At 45.9% G+C, this 26,842-nt stretch overlaps 1 protein-coding gene across 1 annotated transcript; it reads right to left on the bottom strand.

Moving 5' to 3' along the window:
- Positions 1–1,262: 1,262 nt before the first annotated feature.
- On the bottom strand, positions 1,263–20,344 carry LOC142774320 (uncharacterized). The gene is made up of 3 exons (XM_075874714.1): positions 20,276–20,344; positions 16,738–16,817; positions 1,263–2,199 (listed from the first exon to the last, which is right to left on the bottom strand). The coding sequence occupies exons 2-3, from the start codon at positions 16,809–16,811 to the stop codon at positions 1,263–1,265; spliced, it is 1,011 nt and encodes a 336-aa protein (XP_075730829.1). The 5' UTR covers positions 16,812–16,817; positions 20,276–20,344.
- Positions 20,345–26,842: the final 6,498 nt, after the last annotated feature.

The raw sequence follows: 26,842 nt of genomic DNA, 5'->3' as shown, positions 1-26,842 counted from the left end.
ACAACTCAGCGGCGTCATCACGCGACGGCACCTTTCTGCCGCGCACGTGCAGTGTGTCACATCAGCCAGCGAGCCGGCGCCTTCCTGTCGGGTGAGTCTCACGTAATGCGTGGCGACGTCACTCGTCCTTGGGTGCAGCCGCGTGCAACTCAGCGGCTCCAGATTCGATGAAAAAGAATGACACGGCCCAGCGGCGACCCCATTGGAGGAGTCTGACCTCACGACCAGCGGCGCTTCTGGTTGGACATTTGGTTACACAAAGAATCCATTCGGTGAATATAAAAGAAGCCCTGCGGCGCGCCGCGAGAGTTGAGCTATGTGTTAGCAGCAGACCTATGTGTTAGAGAGGAGAGCTCGGCTCTTCGGGTCTCTAAGCTGTCGGCTCCAGTGCCGAATTTGTAACGCCTCTGTATATATGCTGTACATAAGTTTTGTTTAACCCACCGTCGTCTCGTCCGCTCGTCAATCAGCTCTGCGCATAAGGAGTCGCGAGCTGCGAAACTTATGCTACAAAACGGCTGGTGACCTTCCCGGTGGAGGTCGAAGCAGTGGCGCCTTCGGGACCGTGTTGGTGTCGCCGTCTTTCGAAACAGTGGTTGCAGCGGTGAGATACGTGGGGCCCTTCGTAACGTCGTCGGAGGCGCGCTTCGCAACACTAGGGACCCCTAGGGACTCCCATGGCCTCCTTCTCTATGCCTTTATAAATAAAGACGTTTATCCCTCTCTCCAAACAGACGCGACACTATACACCCGCCTGAGTCGAAGCCGTAAGTCCATATTATTTAAAGGGACAAGATGTGGATTTCTCGCTCGCAACCAAAGACGCCGACACCAGATTTTCGGCGATGCGAGCGCTTTAAGCCTATCACGACAATAAACTCACAATCTGAATAATTAGCGATGATTTCACACAGTTGTGGTGCCATTCTTGACCGATCTCAGGCTTTTGAATGAGGGTCCGGACATACTGAAGCCCGTTTGATATAGAAGGATGGTTCAAATGTGAGCGAAAATTTTCTATTCGTGTTTTGTCATGAAAAATGAAATAACAGGCACATATTATTGATGCGATCAAATGATTCGCACCACACATTCTTTATTTTTGGCATTCGAAATAAAAACACGCCGTGCACGTTTTGCAAACACGTCGTAGGGCAACTGGAAAGCCCGTTTCTCCAGACTAACACGACGACATCTGAGAATCACTGCTACTCGGTCACGCGCGATTATCCTTTACAGTGCAGATGTCTTGACTTGCGCCTTCAGCCTCTTTCCGAGCTCCGCCCGTTGACGCTTTCGGACGGTCCTTTCAGGCTTCCGGTCCGCGATGAGAGGATCCTGGTAGGCAAAGCCCCCCCCCCCCCCCCCCCCGCACGAGCTCTTGGATCACCGTGGATTCTGCTCACGTGTGCCTTGAGGTGGTCATTCGTCCGGAATCTCAAGCCGCACGCGCCACACTCATAGGGCTTTTCTCTGGTGTGCCCCCGCGTATGGTAAATAAAGGCGGACTGGCTGGAAAATGTGGCTGGACAGAGGTTGCATTCGTACGGTCGCTCGCCAGTATGGACTCGGGAGTGGCGCCTCAAGTTGGACTTTAGCGCGAACATCTTGTCGCACAGGTCGCACTGCCAGGGCTTTTCTTCAGAGTGCGTAAGCTTGTGTGTGACCAACGTGCGCTTCAGAGAAAACTCGGCCGGACACGAATCGCATGAGAACGGCTTCTCGCCGGTGTGCGTCCTGTTGTGGCACGAAAGGGTCCACCATCGCGCGAACCTTCTGCCGCAGTCTTCGCACTTAGACGGCTTTTCGCCGCTGTGCACGAACAAGTGTCGCGTCAAGTTGTAACGATCCGCGAACTCGGCCGGGCAATGGTTGCATTTGAACGGCTTTTTGCCCGTGTGTGTGCGGAAGTGCCTGCTGACGCTCGATTTCCTGGTGAACATTTTGCCGCATCTAGGACAGCTGTGACGTTTTTCTCCAATATGAGTGAGAAAGTGCCTATAGAGGTCCCCTGTTTGCGCGAAAGTGGCCGGGCAGCACTGACAGGCATGCGGCTTTTTCCCGGCGTGTGTAGCAAGATGACGTTCAAGCCTCGCGTGGGTGGTTAAGGCCTTGCCGCACACTTCGCACGTGTGGTTCCTAGTAATGATGTACTTCTGTTTCGGCTTCTCCTGCACCGCGCTTTCGCTGGCACAACCCCTGCGAGTAGAAGAAACACCTTAAGGCATATCAGCACTGCGCTGATGTCTGCTTTCAGTGACGCCTAGCCATTATAAAGTTCTATTAACTTTTCAAGGATGTGCATGCTGATGCCTCGTGTTTTTAGCTTTCTTGAGCAAGACAGGTTTGGCCCCGTGTATATAAACACCCTTCAACGTGACTATTTGTTTTTACGCCTGCGTTCTTGCATTTTTGTTTTCTATTTCTTTCCACCCCCCTTATGAAAAAATTTAATGTACTTTTATAAAGAGGCTAATGTCATTCGACATCACAATCTTTAAACTGTCTAATGTCAGTCTAATGCGCTTTCCTAATGCGTACCTAATATGAGTCTAGTAGTAATTGGCCACCGTTAGTCTATAGAGTTATGACATCAGAGTTTCTGATGACTATAGTCTAGCAAAAGTCTATTGAGTTATGACATTAGAGTTTCTGATGACTATAGTCTATAGAGGCCCGACATGAGAGTATCTGATGACCATTGGCTAGCGTTAGTCTATAGAGCCCTGACATCTGAGTTTCTGATGGCCGTTGTCGAGTGAAGTGCTATCGAGCATATGCATTAGGTTGACATCAAACATCGCGTTGTAGACTAAGGTCCTATGCCATCAACAGAACATTTGCTGAAAAGCAGATCAATAAATCGCTTCATTATTAATATGAAAGTGTGCACAAATTAGAGGATTATAAAGGAAATACCATGAGACCACTTCCACCAACGAACAGATCATAGTTTTTTACACGTCAGAATCTTTCGAAGCCGATAAATAATGCTACAAGTATATAATGCCTGCATTTGGAAACACGCATTACATTGTCAAGCAATTCAGTTTAGATAGGACAATAAATGGAGCTAGTTCGTCCTTGTTTACAATTCTTGCGAAAGTCCTGTTTTATAAGTACAAAAAAACAAGGAAACACCAAATGAGACATTTCCAGGAATAACTGCATTTGTATTCAGTTTTCGACTTTGCACTGATGATAGGGTCTTTTGTAGCACTGTCGTGTGGCACCCACCACTGCTGTATTTAAAACCTGCAAGAGAGAACATAAAAACTTAGAAGGCACCGAAGCATACATTTTAGCGCAGCACATGAATTGACATTACAATTGATGAGTTATGCCTTTTTTAAATAGTGATATACATTTATCAGTTATATTAAATAATCCCTCTGGATTCAATATCGAATCACATAGCCTTGACTTCATGCTGCGTTGAAAAAAAAAACTAACCACTATACATCAGTTCAGAGGGCTGCCGATTGATCAATAAGTGGAGAGAAGCCAGCTATCAGGAACGGAGAAATCAGCTGAGTCAGCTTCTCTAAGGCAATATTGCAGAATAACCTCCTTTCATGATTCCAATGGCACCCAATGTATGACTACGGCATGCAACAGTGGGTCTATATTCCACAACTTTGTTTTACACAAAGCTTCACCATTAAAATCATTCTTCTTTAACTGAGAACTATTGAGGGCTCATGCTCAGAGGTGCCAAGTCATAGGCGTGTGCACGCCTATGTGCAAGATGAAATCAAGCAACAAACAGGCACATGAAATGTAGAGCTACACCTAGGTGATACAGCTACACAACTCTAGTGAAAACAATTAAAAAATTCTGCTTTTTGTAACCTACAGTATATTACACAGATATGCATGTTGTAACATGTTACAGGTCGTTTCTACACATCTTTCTACAAGCAACTGATTGGAGGAATCAAGCAAAACATTTTTGTACCCTTGATTATTTTCGCATATTATTCAATAGCTAAAAATGCATTCTTTAGGTACCTTAAAGAGGTGACAAAACCTTTATAAAAAAGGAAATATTTTTACCTAGCTCCATGCTTTAGAGTGCACAGTTGCCCATGTTCACTAGCCAGTATTGCAAATTATGAAATTGATCGCTGGTCTTTAATAAGCACAAGAATCTACACTGGGGTGTGTTGGCATTTACTGAACGTCTTGAAAGGACAAGGATAGGAACTCTTTCTAAAGAAAACTTTCAACAGCAGAAAAAACATGCACAATCAAAAGGGCGACAACACGAGCTAGCACTACTTTGTGTCCTCTCCCTTTTCTCTGTTGATATTTTGCCGTACCTTACAAAAGTTTCTAGGCGATGAATTACCAACCCGACCAAACACTTGCGCTACTCAAGTATTTAAGGCAATAGCACATCACAGTGTTGAACTCATGACCATTTTAGACTATGCAGATGCCCAAAATATCGCCTGAACCCTTACGTCACAAAGATCATACAGTTTAGAGTGTATGTAGGAGCTCAGCGAGGAAATAAAATGTACACTCAGGAGTGAACAGCATCATGAGCTAAGACGCCGACACAGAAAGAATAATGGATGCACCAGTCCATATTTTTTCTTGCACTCTTGTTTCCTACCAAGTATGTACCAACATGCCCAGTATGGTCGGCATTTATGTACAGTACTCACGGATTGAAACAGGACATTCGTAGCGCGTGGCCGCCAATGCATGTGCCGCTGCTCATGGGTGCTCGCGGAACCAGGATATTTCTCTGTTGAATAGAGTGAGGGCGAAAACAGCTGAAGACCAGGCTTACTCCTTCCGGTCGCTAAAGAATTGGCATTTAGTTCACAAAGTGCACACTGCCAACGTGGCACTGCAAGGCTCGCGCTTTTTTGCATGCATGCAGCTCGAATCGATGGGGGCTGTGCGAACCATTTATATTGTGACGCTAACAGACAACGCTCTCGATCGATGCCCTTCGACGATGGGGCACGTAGGCTCCGCAAGTAAGTAATTGGATACCTCTAAGATGTTGCGCCTTAAATGCGCTCGTTGACATAATAAATAGCTGCACAAAAGCATAAGAAGTTTTTCAAGCTTTTTGTCGCAACGAAAAAGAAAAGCACCAGCCAAAAACCTGTTTCCGTGCAGCAATAAAACAATAACTAAGTACTTTCTTGTCTCGCCCCAAGCAGAGAATAGTGCGGCTATTTTGCGTGGCAAGCATTTGTAGAGCTGTCGGCCACAGAAAAACCAGCGAGCTTCTCACATTTTTATTCAACAATAGGCCGCAGTTTGCCCTAATGACACTAATAAATGATATTATTTCCATGTTGCATGAAGGAAAGCATGCCACACATTTTTTTGTTTTTGAGACAGAAACCACGAAGTAAACTTTTCATGCTTTTGTGCAAATGTTTATCATGTCTACAAACGCACACAAGGCGCAATCTACTAACTGAATCCGGTGTCTTACTTGCACAGCATGCATACTGTATTGCCTAAGCACGCAGAACGAGAGGGTCGTCTGCTGGCGTGGCAATAAAAGTGGTGCGCAGCGGCGAGCCAGTTTGGTAGACATGCGAATGTGCGTGAGCCTTGCAGCGCTGCCCTGGTAGTGTACACGTGGTGAACTACAGGCCGACAATTTGGCAATCGGAAGGAGTAGCCATGCTCCATAGGTCTTCCCCGTATTTCCTATACCACAACGCAACACATTGGTTCTGCGCGCACCCACGAGCGGCGGCACATGTGCCGTCGGCCACACGCTCCGAGTGTCCTGTTTCAATCCGTGAGTACTGTACTTCCAAAAGAGCATGAATTCATTCAACAATTTAACGTTGCAGTCCAACAAGGCTATTCAAGGCACTATCACACGGATGACACTTCTCTGCATGAGAGGCCTCTATATCTTGTGAGTTGTGTTACATAAACACAATCATGCTAGTGTCATAGATTGCAGTGGGAACATGTTTCAAACAATGTGATGAAACATGAGTATGTGCTGCCTCCCAAGAAAAGCTGTCCCTAATTCAGATGATCAAACTCTCAGGCATAAGAATTATCTGAGAAGGCTTTGTTAGAAAGGAATAAGTACTTGCATGTTGCACGATGTTATTTAAAACAAGATTGCACAACAACTTAAAAAAATACCACAAATCTGCTCATACACGTGAAAATTCGAAAACGAGCTGAAACAACAACCCCTGTGACTTCCTTGAACACGAATTCGTCGAATTCTCGCGGCAGAATGTGCACATAGCAAAAGTGTGTTTATTTATATTCATTAAATTTTTAGACCTCAATGTTGTTTGCTGTCCCTTTAAAAAGCACAAAAAATGAAAGACACTTCTACTTCTAAAAAAAGAACTTAGTTAAAAAAATGTTGTATATCCAATAAAAAAAATTTAAGATAAAAGTAATGATCACGACAATAAGCGAAACATAATTATCAGTAAGATTTCACTGCAGACAATTTCATGACAGTCCAAACAAAATAGATGTTGATGGAGGAAACTTGAAAAGACGAACAAATCCTATAAGAGGGAATGTTGCTGCAGGCAACTTTCCAACTTATGTGATATCTAGCACAATGTAACACAAAGACCATGAGAGAGGATGCAGCACGTGTCCCAACTTTATACAAAATGGTTAATTGCAACCGAAGCACTAAGGTTAAGCATCATGCCGTAAATTTTAGCGCTTCCGTTGCAATAACCCATTTTGTTTTTAACTGCACCGGACTAATCCTTGTGTTATATTGAGCTAAATATTACCTAATGTTTAACAAACAATGCTGAATGTTTTTCCTTGTGCAACCCTTTAACAAGAACTCTTGCCTTGTTCAAGACAACAGTGACAAGGAACAGCTGTTCCCATTATCAAAACGCCTCCAAGTGTCACAACGTTGACACCGGCAACATTCCATGTTCAAGGATTACAAACCAAATGATGCATGTTCCATGTCCATGGAATACTGCACTGAAGTGCAGGACATAGGCTTCCCACACCTAAGCTAAAAGACAGTGTATGCTATACCTCAATAGGTGCTATGTGTCCGAAATATCACTCTGTGGTAACAAAAAGAAATGCCCACCACTTAATAAGGCTCGTTAGGGCTTCCAGGAAGACCGCTCCAATCGCGCACTGCAACCTGTCTACTGTGTCGGGACCATGAACAGCTGCCATCGCTGATACATACATAAAAGATACCATAAAATATTACTTTCACACAAAACAAACGTTATATCACACACAGATAGCGAGTACCAAACACGTCTTAGCAAAGTGTATACTGATACATTAACCGTAGCTGTGGCATTGCACGTACGTGTCCGCTTCAGCTACGGGAGGTGCGGGGTTCGATCCCCAGTGCCAGCCGGCTACCCACCGATAGCTCAACAGCGTACACGCGGGCTTCGAGGAGCTGTGACGCGTCGCCTCAGTGGTGAAGCTTACTCTGCCTGAAGGACTCTCAATCCCTTGCGCGGGACCCGGTATACTGATACATTAAAGGGTAAATCCTTGAATAAAGGGATCATGGCACAATCAAAACAGGCAATATTGGACTAGCCCCTTCTTGCTGAAAACTGACAGAGTGCCAACGAATGTTTCGCATTCACAAAACTACGTAATAACACTATGCAGAGCATGCACACATGTGTGTGGGTGATCTAAATGATGAAAACAATATTTGCAAAGAGTGCATGGTTTATGCGCACATGCGATGTGTAAGAATGAGCCATATATATTGTATTACATCATAAATGTAAGCTATTCAGGAAACAAACTGTTGGTACTCTGAAGCAAATTACCATGTAGTTTGACTTTTGTTCACACAAACTATCTGTAGGATTTCTTTAATTACATAAGCCCTTCGCAAAAATATTAATATTCTGAAACTCTTTGTCAACATCTGGAAACATAGGAATACGATCTTTTTGCTTCTAATTTACTGCCTCACAAAACAAAATAAATACTAAATCCCTGAATGCTACACATAGGTTATACATCCTCATCACACAAGCAAGTAGGCAATATCAGTACAACACTGATGTAAAAAAGAAAGACCGGAAATACAACTTGAAGCACCTGATATGCTTCAAGGAGAAAACAAAGATTTATATAGCTAACAAAAGTTTACACAAATATTGCAACAAAGGGTGTCGTGTGTTAGTTTAATTAACTAAATTAAATTCCCATATACTTCTACTAACACTCGATATCAAAATATCTTCAATGCAGCGGTAGGAGTGTTCTATTAGTTTCAGCACATAACGTCGAGAACTGAAATACGTATACTTCAAGTTAGCTCTTTTAAAATATTTATGAGGCAGCTGGGGTGAAATTCTAACCATAGAAAAATTACATGCATTTCTGCCACAAGGATCCGGAGCGCAACCACGAAAACATTCGTGTGTGCTTGACAGGGTTGTGCATTTTTCTATCTACGTGCCCAGTCGTGTGATTGTTTTGCGCGTAAAAACGCACAAGCTATCGAGTTGGGTGAACGTGAATTGCTCTCGCGACACCAGTATGTTTAAAAGCAGACTCTTTTACAGGGCGACAAGGAATGAAAGGATAATCACGTGCAGTAAACAGCCAAGGAATGACAGCACGACAAGAGGCTTGCATGACCGAACGATAGATCAGGTAGCGCAACGCGAATCTAAAACATGCAATCATCGCACACAGCGACTGTTTCTTACGGTGATATAAAATAAGCCACCTCAAAACATACCTGCCTAACAGGTCTCTGGTTCGTCATCCCCGCAGTGCCAACAAGCCGCCCGGGCCATCGCTTCCTGCATACCATTTGTCACGCAATGAAGTAACCCAGCTACGTAGTTCAGCGACTTTCTCCAACTTACCGAAGTTTTGGCATAGGCTGTGCACGCTTCAGTTGCCCGCCAAAAAGCTCACGCTCTCGCATAACATCAGTCACTGCTTGTCACACCAGGGGTCGAGCATTGTCTTCAGAAGCACACTCGACATAGAATCACGCGAACAACACGAGTAATCGATAAATGGAGGGAGAAATCACTTTTCAGAACGAACACGAAGGCGCGCGTCCGATGTGGCTGTTGGAGCAGGCAACGTACGGCGAGTCTTCGTCTGCCACTCGATCAAAGCAGCAGAACTTCCCGACATGCGGAAACTATCCCGTAGAGGAATTCCAAAGCAGGATCAGTATACAATTCACGCAGTATCTATCAACACGGCAATTATGTAACTGCGGACTTGCTGCACATGTTCTTGCGTGAGGCTGGTAGTGAGCCCGCAGTACAACAAGGCCTGTTGCAACTGCTGAATTACAAGCTTAACCAAAATAAGTGTGCAGGTGGCAGCACTAACAAATCACTATATAGATATTTTAAAATAACGATCAAGTGTATTTATGTTGTGTCTTCGCGGTTTCTGTGTGTGTGTGCGCGCGCACCTGTTGACGCCTCAGCTGGCCGCCTGCACCACATCGGACTTTTGCTACTACCACGTGCGCATCGTTATCTGGCTAACACTACGCTGCCTATAAATACGTTATACACTTTTGAATAAACGTTCTTTTCATTCTGCTGACTACGTTGACACATTGCTGGTCCGGCGCTGCTATGCGCACACCATGGCTATGCTACAGTGGCGACGAGGATGTTCACCACCCATGCAGTGAAAGGCGACCCTGAACCTGACAGTACGAAAAATCGAGCAACCAAGGCGATCATAGCTCACCACCAGCTTCCGGACTTCGAAGAGAGCAAAGATAAGTGGACGCAATACCTTATCAAAGCCGAAGCATACTTTGAAGCGAATGCCATTGAAGACTCAACTAAGAAAAGAGCATTGCTGGTTGCTGCCTTAAGCGCGCACACGATACAAGTGCTGGCAGGGAAGGTGGCTCCACGCAAGCCGAATGCGCTGACTTATAAAGAAGTCGTGGCAGTGTTGAGTGAGCACTACGACCCCAAGCGACACGAAATCACAGAAAGTTACAGGTTTTTCAGTCGGTGTCAAGCGGAGGGTGAGCCCATTAATGAATTCCTGGTCGACATTCGCCGAATAGCTGATAATTGCAATTTTGGCAGTGCATCAAATCGCATGCTACGAGATCGCATTGTGTGTGGTGTCCGGTCAAGTGCACTACAGAAGCAGCACTTGCGAAGCGGGAATTAACAGTAGAAGACGCTGAAGCAATGGTCCTTTCAGCGGAAGCTGCAGATAGTGGCTTGAAAAACATGAACGGATCTGGATTGACACCAGTGTTAAAAGTACAAGCGTATCAGCAGAAAACACCGCAAGACGAGAGACGGAGGGCTACACGTCAAGAATGCTCAAGGTGCGGTAGTGCAAAGCACAATGAGAGCGGTTGCACCTGGTCTAACGCTCGCTGTTATCGCTGTGGAGGACGCGGTCACCTTGCGAGGAAATGCGGAAGCCGCGGTCCTCACGAGCAAGGAACAGCAAGCAGGGCACAAACCAACATTCTCACGGGGACGGAAGGTTCGACAGACGACGAACACGAAGCAGCGCACATGTAGGCCTTGGCCTCGGAACGGAAGAGTTGTCTGGTGCCACCAATTCGCCGAACGTTCTCTTGGTGTGGTGTGCAGCTTACCATGGAAGTTGATACTGGGTCGCCCGTTTGTGTTATCCCACGTCAACTGTACGAGAAGCACCGCGACCAATGGCCGAAACTGAGACCATCCAGTGTGAAATTATCCTGCTACACAGGACGACTGCCAGTGCTTGGGGAGCTTGCGCTCAGTGTTTCTCATAAGGGAGTGACGGCGGAGTGTGCACTGACCGTGTTAGACTGTGCGTGACCAAGCCCCTGTGGTCGAGATTTAATTCAGCTGCTGAACGCCGCTGGTGCTCCGGTGGTTCGCGTTGCAGGAGACTCTGAGCCCACAGAACGGGCAAGTCCAGTGTGAATAGCATATTCAACGACTTCAACGACGTGTTTTCCGGGGAACTGGGGCTCATCACAGGCCCTCCGGTCAATCTGCACCTAAAAGAAGGCGCCGTACCTAAGTTCTGTAAGTCCAGACCCATTCCATATGCGCTACGCGACCGCGTGTCACTTGAACTTGATCGGTTAGTGTCCTTAGACGTGTTATCACCGGTGGCACACTCGGAATGGGCGTCACCTATAGTTGTAGTTCTTAAGAAAGACGGCGCAGTGAGAATCTGCGGTGATTTCAAGGCCACAGTGAATCCCGCATGCGCCACTGAACAATATCCCTTGCCTATCATTGAAGATATGTTTGCGCAACTACACGATGGGGATTGTTTCAGCACACTGGATTTACGGGACGCATACAATCAAGTGGCACTGGATGAGTCGGCAAAGAAAATTTGCGTCATTAACACACCAAAAGGGCTTTTTTGCTACAACCGACTGCCTTTCGGAATAGCCTGTGCACCCGCGATATTCTAAAAAAAAATAGATGAGGTTCTAGCTGGTCTGGTGGGTGCACAAGCTTACTTTGACGACGTGCTCATTTCTGAAAAATCAAGCGACAGTGGTGAAAGGCTGAAAAACGTTTTGGAGCGGTTTCGAGAGAGAGGCGTAAAGTTGAGACACGATAAGTGCAAGCTGCGCAGCCCAGCAGTTACCTATCTCGGGCATCGCATCGATCGCGATGGGCTGCATCGGACAGAGAAAAACCTCGATGCTATCATGCAGGCGTAGAGCCCCCGTAATGTCAGCGAACTGCGGTCTTTTTTGGGAATGATCACGTTCTACGCGAGGTTTCTGCCTAACATGTCGACCACACTTTTTCCTTTGTATCAGCTGCTGGAAAAGAATGCGCGCTGGCACTGGGAACAGCCTCAAGAGCTTGCGTTAAAGGTTGCTAAGCAAAGCCTCAAAGCAGCCAAGGTTCTCGTCCATTTCGACCCTTCGAAGGAACTAAAACTTGAGTGCGACGCGTCGCCATACGGAGTGGGCGCGGTCTTGTTTCACACGATAGGAAACGTCTACAGGCCGATTGGCTTTCGCTCGCGTACGTTAACACAGGCGGAGCGCAACTATTCACAGCTCGAGCGAGAGGCACTGGCACTGGTATTTGGCGTAACTAAATTCCGCGACTACCTTCTAGGTCGGGAATTTACTTTGGTGACTGACCACCAACCGTTGCTGGGCCTGTTGAGGTCAGACAGGCAGACGCCCACAATGGCCGCTGCCCGGATCCAACGTTGGGCGCTTCAGCTGGGGGCCTACCGATACCAGCTGCAGTACGCCCCAGGACGACAGATGCTGAATGCTGATGCCTTAAGCCGCCTGCCGCTGCAAACTATGGAAACTGACGAAGACGGTGAGCCACCCGAATATGTACTCTCGCTAAACCAGCTGAACAACGGTGTCACGACAACGCGTGAGCTGAAGGCTTTCACCGCTTCGGATCCTGTCCTGGCAGAAGTCAATCGGTACATATTACATGGGTGGCCCAGACAAGCCAACGGGCTGGCAAGGGACATACTGCCATTTTTTGACCGTAAGCTAGAGCTATCCGTTGCACATGACCTTGTTTATTGGGGCAATAGGGTCATAATACCAGCCGAAGCAAGAGTGCAAGTTCTGCAGCTTTTACATGAGACTCACCAGGGTTCGCCAGCAATGAAATCTGTCGCGCGCTCTTTGTTTTGGTGGCCAGGCCTACACAGAAATATTGAAGAGGTGTCTACTCAGTGCCAGAACTGTGTTCAAAATTTGCCGATGCCAACCGCGGTGCCCGTTGTCAAGTGGCCGGAAACCGGCGAAAGGTAGTCCCGCATCCACATTGACTACGCGGGGCCGATCGGCGGAAAAATGATACTCGTCATAGTTGACGCCCACACGAAATGGCTCGAAGCCGTACCTCTGTCACATGCTTCAACGGAAACCACCATTAACTGCTTACGTGCCATTTTCAGCAGGTTTGGGGTACCACGCACCATCGTGTCCGACAACGGGACTCAGTTTTCCAGCCATAATTTTGAGGAATTCGTAGCAAACAACAACATAGTGCACCTTCGATGTGCGCCCTACCACCCCCAGTCTAATGGTGCAGCGGAAAGGGCAGTGCGTACTATAAAAGATGGCCTTTGAAAAATGAGGAGAGGAAAGCTAGAGGAGAATCTGATACGCTTGCTGTTTAACTATCGGAGGACGCCACAAAAGTGCGGTAAATCCCCAGCAGAGTTGCTCTTGGGTTACCAAATACGCTCACGGCTGGACACATGTTTTCCTCCAGCCCTTACAGGATTAAGAGAAGACCAAGAGGACTGGCTGCCGCTACCAGGAAGTGACGTATACGCCCGCAATTATGGTGCGGGGAGCAAATGGACGCCTGGCAATGTGAAGGCGACGTCTGGAGCGAGAATGGTGATCGTGAACATTCCGGACGGGGTCGCCCAGCGGCATGTTGATCAACTTCGCCCGCGACAGGACTCGCCACCAGTAACAACTGCCACAAGTCCCAGCGAGTCAGACCCAGCAACGGAACCATCGCCTCCGGAAGCGGTAAGCTCAAATGCAGGCATGTCTTCTCGGCTCATCCCTAATGATGCTGGTTCTGCACAACGTGCATCATTGAAGATCACGGCCGTCCCGATGAGTACCGGTGTCGCCCAACAAGCCCACAGGCGTTCAACAAGAGTACGCAAGACAGTACAACGCTTTCAATTCTAAGGGGGAAGGAATGTTGTGTCTTCGCGGTTTCTGTGTGTGTGTGTGCGCGCGCACCTGTTGACGCCTCAGCTGGCCGCCTGCACCACATCGGACTTTTGCTACTACCACGTGCGCATCGTTATCTGGCTAACACTACGCTGCCTATAAATACGTTATACACTTTTGAATAAACGTTCTTTTCATTCTGCTGACTACGTTGACACATTGCTGGTCCGGCGCTGCTATGCGCACACCATGGCTATGCTACAATTTATAACTTTTCAAGCCAAGTGAAGCCTTCTTAATTATTAGTTTGTAATGTGTAGTTATGCAGTTGTTTGTATTTTGTTTTGCATAACAAAAAAAAGGTCTCACAACTCATGTCAACAGCAATGGCCATCTCTGAGTTTCTGCAACACAAGGCCGATAAGTACAGAGCTCAAGGGCAATGTTTTTGCAGCAGCGGCTTTGTTCGTGTGCAGAAAAGAATGAATGGCATGCATTCCTGCTCTACAGAGAAGAAAGGTATATGACCGGGTGTCCCTTCCTTTACGTCTCTACGCAGTGTTGTTCTGTACACTGTGCATTCGCTGTTGGTGTTACTGTTCTGTACATTCTAGTACACTGTAGCTAGGGGTTGGCACACCGAGTCCGTTACCCCTTTCTGCCCTCCCCCCTCCCTGCGCCCTTTGGGGTTTTTTTTTTCGGGGGGGGGGGGTGTGGTATACATAGATCAAAATGACTATTCGCCTGCTCCCCCCGCCCTTCGCCGAGATCAACGAGGGATTCCTTTCCTTACCCTTCCTTGTTTTTTTTTTGTTTTTTTATCTATGCCGCTGTCTCTACGTGACAGCTCGTGTTGTGACAGCAAAACAGTGGCGGGGTGAGAAGCATGAATGCGCATTAAAACTTCTCTTTTCCTCTCCATCACGCCTTCGCTCTCCACCACCTACCTGTGGTGGGGAGGGAGGAGAGAGGCACACAATTGGCAGCTGCCGCTCCCAGTCATATTTTTCTAATAGAAGTATGACTGGTATTTAAATACGCTTTCATATGCTCACTACAACGATACGATGAGTTTATCTCAAGTGCTGCCCTCGGTGTCCACTGAGCCCCACCGTGGTGGTCTAGAGGCTAAGGTACTCGGCTGCGAACCCGCAGGTCGCGGGATCGAATCCCGCCTGCGGCGGCTTCATTTTCAATGGAGGCGGAAATGTTGTAGGCCCGTGTGCTCAGATTTGGTTAAAGAACCCCAGGTGGTCGAAATTTCCGGAGCCCTCCACTACGGCGTCTCTCGTAATCATAACGTGATTTTGGGACGTTAAACCCCACAAATCAATCAATCATCGGTGTCCACTGATCGGCTAATGAAACCATCCCCCTCCATGCAAATGGCAAATTGGCACGTCTACGCAACTGTTTGGGGTAATGCTTCAGCGTGAGCGATCGACGCTATGCTTGTTAGATTTAAATACATATTCAAAATTTATGAGCGCAAGGTGGTGAAAAGCACCCCTGAATGCCCCAGTAAAGTTTGCCTCCACATCGCACTTCTGGCACAAATATCTCATCATGATTAATATTAATAATAATATTTTAATAATAATAATAATCGCTATTGTTGTTTTTTTTAGATGCACATGTACAACCTTATAATTGTTTCTGGGCACGCTACATGAATAAGAAAATAATAAATCATTTATTACTAATGAAATCACAAGCCTTAGATGCCTCATTAAAAGTAAAATTTGACCGTTGGCAGTGTCTCGCATCCTGCAATGTAGGGAACGATAGATGCATGCAAAAAGTAATCACCACAAGATGACGGGTCATTATAGCGCCACATGATAAAGTCATTACCTCGCACACAATCCATCATAGCTTGTCCAAAGGCTGGCTGGCTGATTGGCTACGCAAAACGGTGTCATTAACCGTGGAGGCAATGCATAACCACATTAGTTGCAGAAAGTTTTCGAAGGGCCGCAGGATGAACACATCAACTGATTGGAAAAAAAGAGAGAGATGGCTATCGCCTTCGAGTTGTCCTCCATGAATTAATGCATAAGAGACCCTGGATTATTATTATTATTATTATTATTATTATTATTATTATTATTGCTCTTATGGTCTAGCTGATTTACACTTAAGCATGCGTACGAAGACATTCCCTTCATGTCGATGTTATATTTATTGAAACATGGTCGAAAAATCTATGGGAATAGTGACCTTGTGGCGCAACGGCAGCGCATCTGACTCCACATCAAATCTACGGGAATACAAACTGTTTGGTGCTTTAGATCTCCGAAAGACAACATGTACGTGAATGTCGAGATCAGCAAGTGATTGAATGAGACTTAGGTGCACGTTAAGAAATCACAGATCGTCGAAATTTCTCAAGCACTCCGCTACGGCATTCTGCATTATCATATAATAATTTTGGGATCTAGAATTCCCGCGATTATTACATTTAGTAGTAAGAAATTAAGTTTTTGTTGGCTCTAAAAGATTAACGAAAATTTTTTTTCATTGTGATGTGTTTTGACATTAGAATGCGCACTGGAAAGTCTGCGTACTTTGATCATCAGAAATCCTGGTGCATGTTGTCATCTGAGTCTCTATTGCACACCTGATGCTAAAAGACATTAGGCTTTGCAGGTCTAATGTCAATCTAGTGACTCATTAGGTGTGCATTAGCTGCACATTAGACTCTCAAAATTCATTTTCATAAGGGCCATCTTCCTTCTTTCTGCATATCCAGATCAAATATTAATAATAATAATAATGATGATCATGAGGAGGAAGCGGAGGATAATGATGTGTTACTGAACTCGCGAATAAAACCTTTTTTTTTTATTAACGCCATGGTTACCGGCGGCACACGAACTTTCCCTTTTGTGTTGCTACAGCTTCAGTCCCTTATTATGATGCATATTCTCGTTTGCAGTTGCGAAATCATAGATCAACAGCACACAAAAGATATTCGCAGTTCATCTTTTTTAGCAACAACCTTGGGGATAGAGAGCGAGTATTCGTACTGTTTTGTAGTTTTTCTTTCATCAGGACACGTAATATAGTAAGAGGCCTCTTGAAACGTAAGAGCTCACCGTATCTTGTCAACGTCAGAAGCTCCTCTTCCAGCGTCACTTCCCTTTCCAACGTTCTTCCATTTCTGCTCCATCGATGGCTGCGTGTCCAGTGAGAGAGAAAAGAGCAAGTCAAATCCCCATGCTAAGAGACAGGGGCGTAGCAAGAAATTTTTTCGATGGGAAGGATGGGAGGTGTCAATGAAACAAAATTTATGTATCTCCGTGCGCGTGTTTGAATGTATGTCAATGTATATACGCAATCGAAATTCAAGATCTTGGGCAAAAATTGTTGAACACCCCTTCCCCCCCCCCCCTCTTGCTACGCTTCAGCTATCAGCGTTGGCAATAGACCTCTCCCTGTTTGTGTGTGATGTCACTGAGGGCACCCCGCCCCCTACACCCTCTCTTGGATCAGGTGCTGGTTGGCAAGATAGCTCCTTCGGCGGCATCTTTATGCATAGCAGAGCTGCGTGTCTGCATTATTTCCTGAGAAATTTCTACATTGCCATGTTCTAAAGTCACAGCTTTTGCATTCTTTCGACAGAAATTTCTACATTGCCATATTCTAAAGTCACAGCTTTTGAAAGAAGGGCGTCGCGGAAGGGTCACTGCTCATAGTGTGGGAATTTGCTCATCGTAGTTAGATGAATGGAGAAACTTTGTTTAGAGTACTGAGAGATGCGAGCAGCACGCAGTGGGCTTCACCCACGTAGATGGCAGCCATACATAAAAAAACTGATCTTTTTCGATAGTGAACGTTTTGAACGTACACCATTACTGGCACGTTGAGAAATATTTGCATGGTATGGATATAAACTTGCTCAATTTTCATTGTGGCACGTGCAATGCAGTTTTAAACGAGGTACAGCATTGGCGGCAGCAAGGTTTTGAGCTGCTGTGCACGACATCATGGATAAGATTCTCACTCATTGCCCGAAAGTCTCATCAGAAATGAATGAAAAAAAAACTTCTTGCCGTGGGTCAGGCTGAGGTTCGCATATCCTCGTGAAAATCAAAAAGAAGTTCTACCACTGCATTTCTCAATAACCCCGTGAAAATTTATGTGATGTAAAACACGACATCCTAATATTGTAAGATTTTATCTGGCACAGTTACCTTGCCTGCATTTGACACCTATAACGTGTGTTCGTACCTATCGCTCCTTTAGGCCTGATACACAAACTTCTAAGGCGCATTGTCACTTCTTAAGGATCGAGCCGTAAAAGTACAAAGTAGATAAGAAACCAAAATCTCCGCTGTTTCCATTAACACGTATCAGGTATTCGATATCACGAGTTATAGCCGTGGTGAACCATATATGCAGATTCGGCAATGCTACAACATGCTTATAGCTCACGCCTAGTCGTATATATCACCAGGAGATCATGCACTTTTATTTTTATGCACGCCGCGCATACGCTGAGATGTACCTACTCACAGATGATCGCGTCGAATGTATTTTTACCTTGACTACAATGTCAGATCGTAAAGTTTCATCGACAATTGGTTACTGAAACCGGCCCACAACGAATACTAGTGTTTTCGCTAACAGGACGCATCGCATTATTCACACTGCACACGCCATGCACAATATTCCCACTTTTACCGTCGGTGAAAATGAACCAATATTGTCGATGCCTTTCAACACACACTACATGCCACAGTCAACAATGCACACTTTCGAGGAAGATGCCGCTGTTCCTCGAACAGGCCGCCACATGTGTTCACTTCTCGTTGATAAATAAAGGTTTGTTTCTAAATGAAATAGCCGATTCATTAGCTAAGTCGTCAATCAGCGAACCAATTCTACTGCTCTGTCCATCATCTGCTTATGTGACTGCTGCTCGATTCCGCAGACGTACGCTTATGCAAGTTTTTGAAGGTTCAGCACTAACAAACTCTACAGAATATCGCCATTTATTATATCCCTGGAGAAGAGACTTTTGCCACACTCGAAAACAAGAAGAAGCTACCACAAGGCTGCGTTGCCGGGTACCAAATCTAAATTTCTACAAACACAGGTCTGCTCAGGCACCTTCGCCACTGTGTGCATTCTGCGATGAACTGGAAACAATAGACCATTTCTTTTTGACCTGCAGGCGGTTTAACACACTACGAAAAACCCTATTAGAAATACCTTTACGTGGCATTGGTATGGACTTATCTCTGCCTGCCATTTTGTCTTTTGGAGCTTCCATTTCTGGTTTCTCTAATGCGACAGTATGTGCGGCCGTCCGGGACTATACTGATGAAATTAAGAGGTTGACTAATTAACCAGTTTCATTATCCTAACATGTACACATTATTATATACGTATAAAATCAGATTATTGCTCTATTCTAAGAATAAATTCGTTTATGTAAATAATTGTATGCATTACATTAAGCACCACACTTTCCTGGGCTATCGGTAATCTTTCTGTTATACCTCAATTATTCCGAATCTGAACAGTAATTTTTAAAGCCACTCGATTCGTGGTCAATCCCCCATAGTGGGTATGCGCCACTATCAATAGGCGAACAACAACAACAAACAGCCAGCCAACGAGGGGGGGGGGGGATATTTCATCACGCACTTTATCACACACCTAGATGTTCTCTGACACATGCCACAGCTAATGTTGCCACTGTGAGATGAAGATGAAGCTCTCAAAAAGAAAGAAAAAATGCCCCAAGTACCGAGCAACAGCACCCCACTCAGCCACTGGCAGGAGTGTTTTGCAAATCACCGCCTTGCACGTGCATCGGTGACCTCACGCTGTAACGTACCCCGGTAGAGCTCTATTGACAAGAATTCGCAAAATGGTTCGCGCAACCCGGGTTCGAAAACTGAATGGAACAAGCACACGCAAGTACTATCAGCGCATTTCATCACTGTAACAGTCAGTAAGTCAATGAGTGTTGAAGCATGTGTTTCAGTCAGTCAGTGTTGAAGCCAGTGATCTTTTTTTTTTTTAAGAAGCCTCGTTACCTATTAAACTTCTCGATTACACGCATACTACAGTGACGGAAGTATTCACTTCACCGTTTATTTTTTTTATTTTCTTCACAGTGGGAATGTCTCAGCTCACGGCCCTCATGTTGTGGCCAGTAACATTCGGAAGTTGTTGGCTTTTGAAATACAGATGTCATGCGCCGAACTCAATGATTCTCTTAACCAAATTGAAGTAAGATATCGAGTGAATGAACGCACGAAACGAGTGAGCGACGACCCTTCACGATGGAAAATAAGCATGGAAGATGTTATCAACAGCACAAGCTCACTAAACGCATCAATTACACGGTATTGTGACGTCAGAATGATGCACCGGGGAATACAAGAGCGGCGTGCAAATTGCGGCCTGCGAGCGCAGTAGTATAACCTCTCAAAATAACGTACACGTTCACTTGAAACATCTAACAAGAGCACGACTTACTGGGCGACTTCACGGCGATCCGCAAGGCTCTCGGGCATCTGCTCAACAGTATTCGCCTAATAAATTTATTGCTAAACGACGGCACAGCACCCGTGTGTCAGAGTAAGGTTGTTCGACACGAATACGAAACAAATATCTTACCTTCGGAGGACTACAGAAAACAGATTGAGCGAATGGCGGCAACGCAATCCAACTGAATGTGTATGCATGTAATTGTTTTATTCTTCTGTTAACAGATGGCAGCACTTCCTGGAGTATACAGGGTTGCCGTTGGTACATGTTCAGCGAATGCTAAATGTGAGTGCATACAGCAAAACTTGCTCCTTTTTTTTTTCTTCATTTTGGCGTTTACCCACTGACTTATAAAATTCATCATTCCGGTTGGAAAAGATGCTACAGACAGGTTAGTCGTGGGCCAGCGTGACGACCTTGTAGTTGTCAATAGCGGAGCAAAGAATGTGCACTTCATGTGAATCATATCACATGCGGAATGCGTCGCTTGGAAAAAGAAAAATGCGCCATAATATTGTGACATTTTCAACATTATGCCACTCGGTTTTCTTTGTTTATTTTTTTTTGTTCGGCCGCGACTCTGCAGTGCCTTTCGACACACTCCTGCCGATCGGACTAAGTTACATGTCAGAGAACGGTCAGGAGGCAACAACGAACAGCCATGAGTTTGGTGGCAATGCCAAGTCGATCGACGACGACTAGCCGACATGCAGAATGATCAGAGCCGCCGATATCGTGACGTCCACAACGCACCCAGTAATGTCGTCCTGCTTCGGTCCCTCTCGCGCCGCTCAGGACATTCGGAGAGTTACCCTGGTAGCCCAAGATGGTGCTGCAGCAGTATAGCAATGACGATAGTTATAGCGCGAGAACAGAACGACGACAAAGAGACAAGAAGGACACGAAGGACACGAGCGCTAACTTTCACTATAGCAATTTTTCTAATGTTGTGTTTTGCTGCGCAACCTTTGACAACTTATACTAACGTTGGTGCAGTGATCATTGTGAAAGCGTTGACATTGCTTTCCATCAATGTTGATGAAACATTACTAAACAGTGTTAACGCAATGCCGGTAATAGACAACGCTGCATCATTATCCTGTCAACGTACCTTCAACATTCACATGGCCTTAGCAAGAATGGCATGCACACAAAAATGCTGAAGGTTACCCTAAACCGCAAGTCGTGTCTTTGAGAAGCTAAATACAGTTCAAGATTTCTCTGCCGTAATCACAATATTTTCGTCGAATGCATCACATGCACCCTTTTTTTATTCTTTCAACTTTCGCAACTTGCCACCATTCGTGAACATGTGCTGAAACATAAGCGAAGAATGAACGAGAATATATTCGCCAAATCACAGCACCACGAATTAGCATCCTGAGTTTGGGCTAGTATACGGCACATGATGCAACCGTCACCTCATCTTGACGGTCGTCGCCTAAAATGAATAGCATTTGAAAAATTGCAGCCATGACTTTTTTTTTTTCTGGATAACTGTTATGTGTTGTTGATTTGCGAAATTAAAATATAACTGCCTTTCCAGAGTAGCAGCGCCTCCAACATTCCTTTTTGTTATTCCTAGATTTATTCATTGACAACCAAGCAAACTATCTGCTGCGCGTGATAAAGCCCAAACTCCATAAGCGCGAAAATGCACGCGACAGCGACGAGCGACGCTATGAGCGACGAAACAGGGCGTTCGCGCGACGTGTCGCGTGCTCGTTTTCGCGCGATCGCTCGGTTCTCCAGATTTGGAAACCGTCGCTCATCGCCCGGAAGTGCTGGGCTCAAGCAGCCAATAGCGAAAAACCGGAAAAGACGAAGACTACATAGTTGCACGTGACCCTGCCCGAGTCACGTATGCGCAACAAGAAATAACGCAATGTTTATTACGCATGCGCATATAAAAAATGCTGCAAGGCAATAATAAACACTTTCCGTTCCATTGCACAACAATATATCTTATTTTTAAATTGGAAACCGCTCGCTACGCGGTTTTTACAGTTTTCTTGGTGCGAGTTGACGGCCTCATGCCAGCAACAGTGGAATTCGCTCGCCGAAACCGTCGCGTGAATGAAATTTGCCTGCGCTAGCGACTGATCGCGCGACGCCGATCTACGTCGCGTCTCTCGTCGCTGTCGCGTGCATTTTCGCGCTTATGGAGTTTGGGCTTAAAACATGCGCTTTTATAATCTGTTTATTTCAGAATAACTTGTGGTAGGCCGCGTTATCAATTTCTAAAATCAACTTATGGACATTTTAGCAGCCACTGCCGTGGTGTTTGCTACGAGACCTTAAGGTGATTGTGTAGCCGACTCAGAATAAACTCGGATAGCCAGCAAATGAGTAAATTGTCGTTTTTTTTTTTTTCGCGCGAAACAGGCCGGGTTGATCTGTGCAACTCGGAACACCCCAGTCTTCGATGGCTCTTGAGAAAGACGCCTTCACGCAGGACGATGAGAACAAACACTTTGTACAGGCACGGCCACTGGATGAAAGAGTGCACGGGTCATGCGCTTTGTAGTCCAGCGGCCGTGGTACAGGTGCGTACAGCAAAGGTGACCCCAGTGTGTCCTACAGCAGCAGGGCTGGTGTCAAGCTTCTTGTAGCGAAAGACGTGGCTCATGTCCCCTGGCCGCTCCTTTTATCCCTTGTTCCCCCAGATCATAGCCCGTCACCAACTGTCGTTCACTAACCAGACAGGCGAGTTTTTGAAAGACTAGAAGAGGAGGAGGGGGTGAGTGCAGCAGCCTTGCTCGCGGCCAAGGAATGCGGCGTACGGAGAAAGAGCGGGGTCCCAAAGAGCGCGACCTTAAAAAAACTGTTAAGCATTATATTTTTATCTAAAAAAATTTTATGATCATATATGTCGTGATTAGCGACTCGCAAGCTGCCGTCCGAGGCTTCGCGCGCAGTCGCATCTCGTGTCTGGCGGCGTGGATACTAATATCAAGTAATGGCAACAAGGACGGCGGCGAGCTTCGAGGAGCGATGGCCTCGGCGTTGTCGTCCTCGTATCCCAAAACTGAAAATGCGAATGTCTTCCTCCTGTGGACTTCGGCTCACACCAGCTTCCCGCTCACAGCTAACCAGGCAGCCCACACCGCGGCTCGAGATCACACTCACCGAGCCGCGGCGGATTCGGTGGCCGCCTTCAGTGAACCTCCGAGAGCGGGGGGATGGCACTATCCACGCAACAACAACTGGAATGCTCATGGGGTGATAGCCTGACCACATTCAACGACATTACACAACACAACAGACTGAACAGACGCAAATACCCACCACCACACAACAAATAAGACAAAAAACAGGCCGTAGCGCTGAGGTTAGTACAAAGAAATACGCACCTCAGCCCTGCGATTCTACGCCTGTGTTATCATCTATACCTGACGGACGCGTGTAGAGCGTGCGGGGAAAGGGACACACTGCAGCACGTGCTTTGGGAGTGTGCTGAATAAGTTACCGTCACTGCCACCACTCCCTTTGCGACGCATGTCATGCAGAGACGAACTCCGAGGCCACTTGCTGCTGCCACCACCACTCGAGGGCAGGGGCCGGCCTCCACCGCGGCTGCGATCACTGTTGCCGATCTTTGACGTCAGCTGCGCTGCCGCTGGGAGGCGGCACTCAAAAGCGACAAGCTAGCCCACCAGCTTTAAGCCGTCCGGCAAGCTGTAGATGCCGCCCGGGTACAAGGAATTCGAGCGGTCACCTGAGGTACCGCCATCATAAGCAACAGAGAGTGGGAAGGGACACGGGTTTATCCCCCCTTCCCCACCTCGCCCCAATACAAACTTCATTCCCAGCTTAAGAAAAGAAAGCCAAAAATAATGGTAGGGGAAAACCTGTTATTCAAAAAGCATACGAGGTGTAAAGCCAACAAGAGTGGCGATGTGGGCTTGCTGGTGAAACCTTTGAAAGAAATCTGTGTAGCGCGAGGCGAAAAAACGAACACAAGAAAGAATAGACTGAGAAGACAGAGCGCTACTATCAACAACATGTTTATTTTCGACCTCCAAGCTGTTTTTAAGCCATAATCGTCAGGCGACCGAGCAGATGAGCACGTGTAATTCAGATACATGCACGACAATGCCATCTACCTACAAGAAAAAACGATAAAAAGGAGAACAAAAAACCTCACAGATAAAATCACGTATCACTGCGTACGCAGGAACGCCAGTTCCTTGGGTGACAAGGCAATTGAAGGCTTGCTAATACATACATCTCGGAGAGCATCAATAAGTTCGGCTTCTATGATCAACTGAGTCATCTCATCCTTATGCCGACCAACAATGATTGCACTCTGGAACAAAGGCCGGCAGCCACACGCGTGAATGTGAAGAGCGAGAAAACCTTCTGGTGGCAATTTATTCGCCTTGTAATTGTGTTCTCTCAATCGCTCATTCACACGCCTACTGGTTTGGCCGACATATTTTTTCCCACATGTGAACAGAATAAGATAAATGAGGAACGAAATGCACTCCACGAATTTGTGTGTATGCCTTGTTGTGCACAACACCCTTTCCTCACGTGACGGATTCGTCAGCACACACAATTTCCCAAGTTTATCGCGTACTGAAAATAGCACCCTAATATTGTCCCGGAGTGCCACTTTCTTAAGATTATGTGACAGCTGGTGAACATATGGAATTACGGCCGTGCGTCTTGATTTTGCCGGTGAATCGACATGAACATTAGATTGGCTTGACCATGCACGAATCCTTTTCAACTTTTTTTCCGCAACTGAAACTAAAACAAGATCCGGATAGCCCGATCCTTGCAAACGTGTGATCTTTAAAGTTCGGGCTTCAAAGTGAGAGGACAAATCCTGAACTCCTGACTGTCGTTCGTCAGGTGGCACGTCGTGCGACTGAAGGTGAGGAAGAAAGGATTACCTCTGAAGGAGTAGACGCCATTTCGCGTTGTAAACCTGCGTGTTCTCACATTCCTGCTAAGCGTGTTTTGTCGTACCTGGACAATAATTCGCTGTGTGTTTTGCAGGGAGATAAGGAAGGTGGCTTCGCGGTTTTTTCGCGTTCATGCTTCTTTGAAAAAGCTAATGATGCTATTTCTAGGGTGTTCCATGTAAAAGATGGCGTATCGTTGAACAAAGTAAAAGCAAAGGCTATCCAATTGTGCAAAAAACAAGAACGTGGTTGGAACTCTAAAATGTATTCAAAAAAGTAAGAAGAATAGCCTCGATGTATTTTTTAATGCAAAAACTCACAAAGTTAACACTCCTTTTCGACTAATAGTCTCGGAAATAGGTACTTGGCAGAAAGAACTCGCTGCTTTTTTGTTAGACAAACTCAATCTTCTCGAAGTCCGAGATCCGTTTTTAGTCAAAAGTTCTGATAGTATATTAAGGTTCATGGAAGCTCATGAAAATGAAGGGCTAAGAGCCTTCTCAATTGACGTGACAGACCTGTACTATTCCTTCCCCCATCCACAAATGCTAAAATGTGTTGGAAGTAGCATTGATGGATTTGGTGCTGTTAAGTTTTCGCCTGAGTCAGGTATATCCGCTGATAACTTTCTTACCTTGTTGGAATTTTAATTTACGTCGACGTTCATTAAATGGAACAAAGAAATTCTCTTGCAAAAGCAGAATATATGTATCGGCTCTTGCAACGCGCTTGTCTTGAGCAATCTGTTTCTGGCAGAACTTGATAGAATTGTGGCATATCGTCTCGCAGATACGACAGCCAAGAAAGTGTTCCGATATGTAGATGATTTTATTATTTTCATTGACAGCTCGGGGGAAAATTTCCAAAGTGAGAGTACTAGTGTGTTGAATGTGTTTCGTGATGGTCTTAAGCCCACTGAAGTGACAGTAGAATGGCCTAGCGATGGACGAATAAGGTTTTTAGATTTAAGTGTTCAGTGTTCTGACAACCTGCTATGCTGGTGCTATGATCCGTGTGCTCAGAAAGCTTTACTCCCATTTCATTTCGGTCATTCCAAACTAACCAAGAGAGCCATCGCGACGACTTGCCTCAAGCCCCGCCGCGGTGGTCTAGTGGCTAAGGTACTCGGCTGCTGACCCGCAGGTCGCGGGTTCAAATTCCGGCTGCGGCGGCTGCGTTTCCAATGGAGGCGGAAATGTTGTAGGCCCGTGTGCTCAGATTTGGGTGCACGTTAAAGAACCCCAGGTGGTCGAAATTTCCGGAGCCCTCCACTACGGCGTCTCTCATAATCATATGGTGGTTTTGGGACGTTAAACCCCACAAATCAATTAATCGACTTGCCTCAAAAACGCATTGAACAAGTCATGTGCGCACTTTATTAAGCAGAGTTTCCATAATCAGATCACACGTTTGCAAGAATCAGGTTATCCGGATCTTGTTTTAGTTTCAGTTGCGGAAAAAAAGTTGAAAAGGATTCGTGCATGGTCAAGCCAATCTGATGTTCATGTCGATTCACCGGCAAAATCAAGACGCACGGCCGTAATTCCATATGTTCACCAGCTGTCACATAATCTTAAGAAAGTGGCACTTCGGGACAATATTAGGGTGCTATTTTCAGTACGCGATAAACTTGGGAAATTGTGTGTGCTGACGAATCCGTCACGTGAGGAAAGGGTGTTGTGCACAACAAGGCATACACACAAATTCGTGGAGTGCATTTCGTTCGTCATTTATCTTATTCTGTTCACATGTGGGAAAAAATATGTCGGCGAAACCAGTAGGC

The sequence above is a fragment of the Rhipicephalus microplus genome, chromosome 10 (assembly GCF_043290135.1).
Source record: "Rhipicephalus microplus isolate Deutch F79 chromosome 10, USDA_Rmic, whole genome shotgun sequence".
Classification (NCBI taxonomy): Eukaryota; Metazoa; Arthropoda; class Arachnida; order Ixodida; family Ixodidae; genus Rhipicephalus; species Rhipicephalus microplus.
The sequence above is the reverse complement of the archived record's forward strand: the minus strand, read 5'-3'. Positions and strand labels throughout refer to the sequence as shown.

What these genes read in the sequence shown, in the direction of transcription:
- LOC142774320 (XM_075874714.1), bottom strand. Translation starts at nt 16,811, where the DNA reads ATGGAGCAGAAATGGAAGAACGTTGGAAAGGGAAGTGACGCTGGAAGA. An exon ending in TCTGACGTTGACAAGATACG is followed by an intron (nt 2,200 to 16,737) that starts GTGAGCTCTTAC and finishes TTCTACTCGCAG; the next exon opens with GGGTTGTGCCAGCGAAAGCG.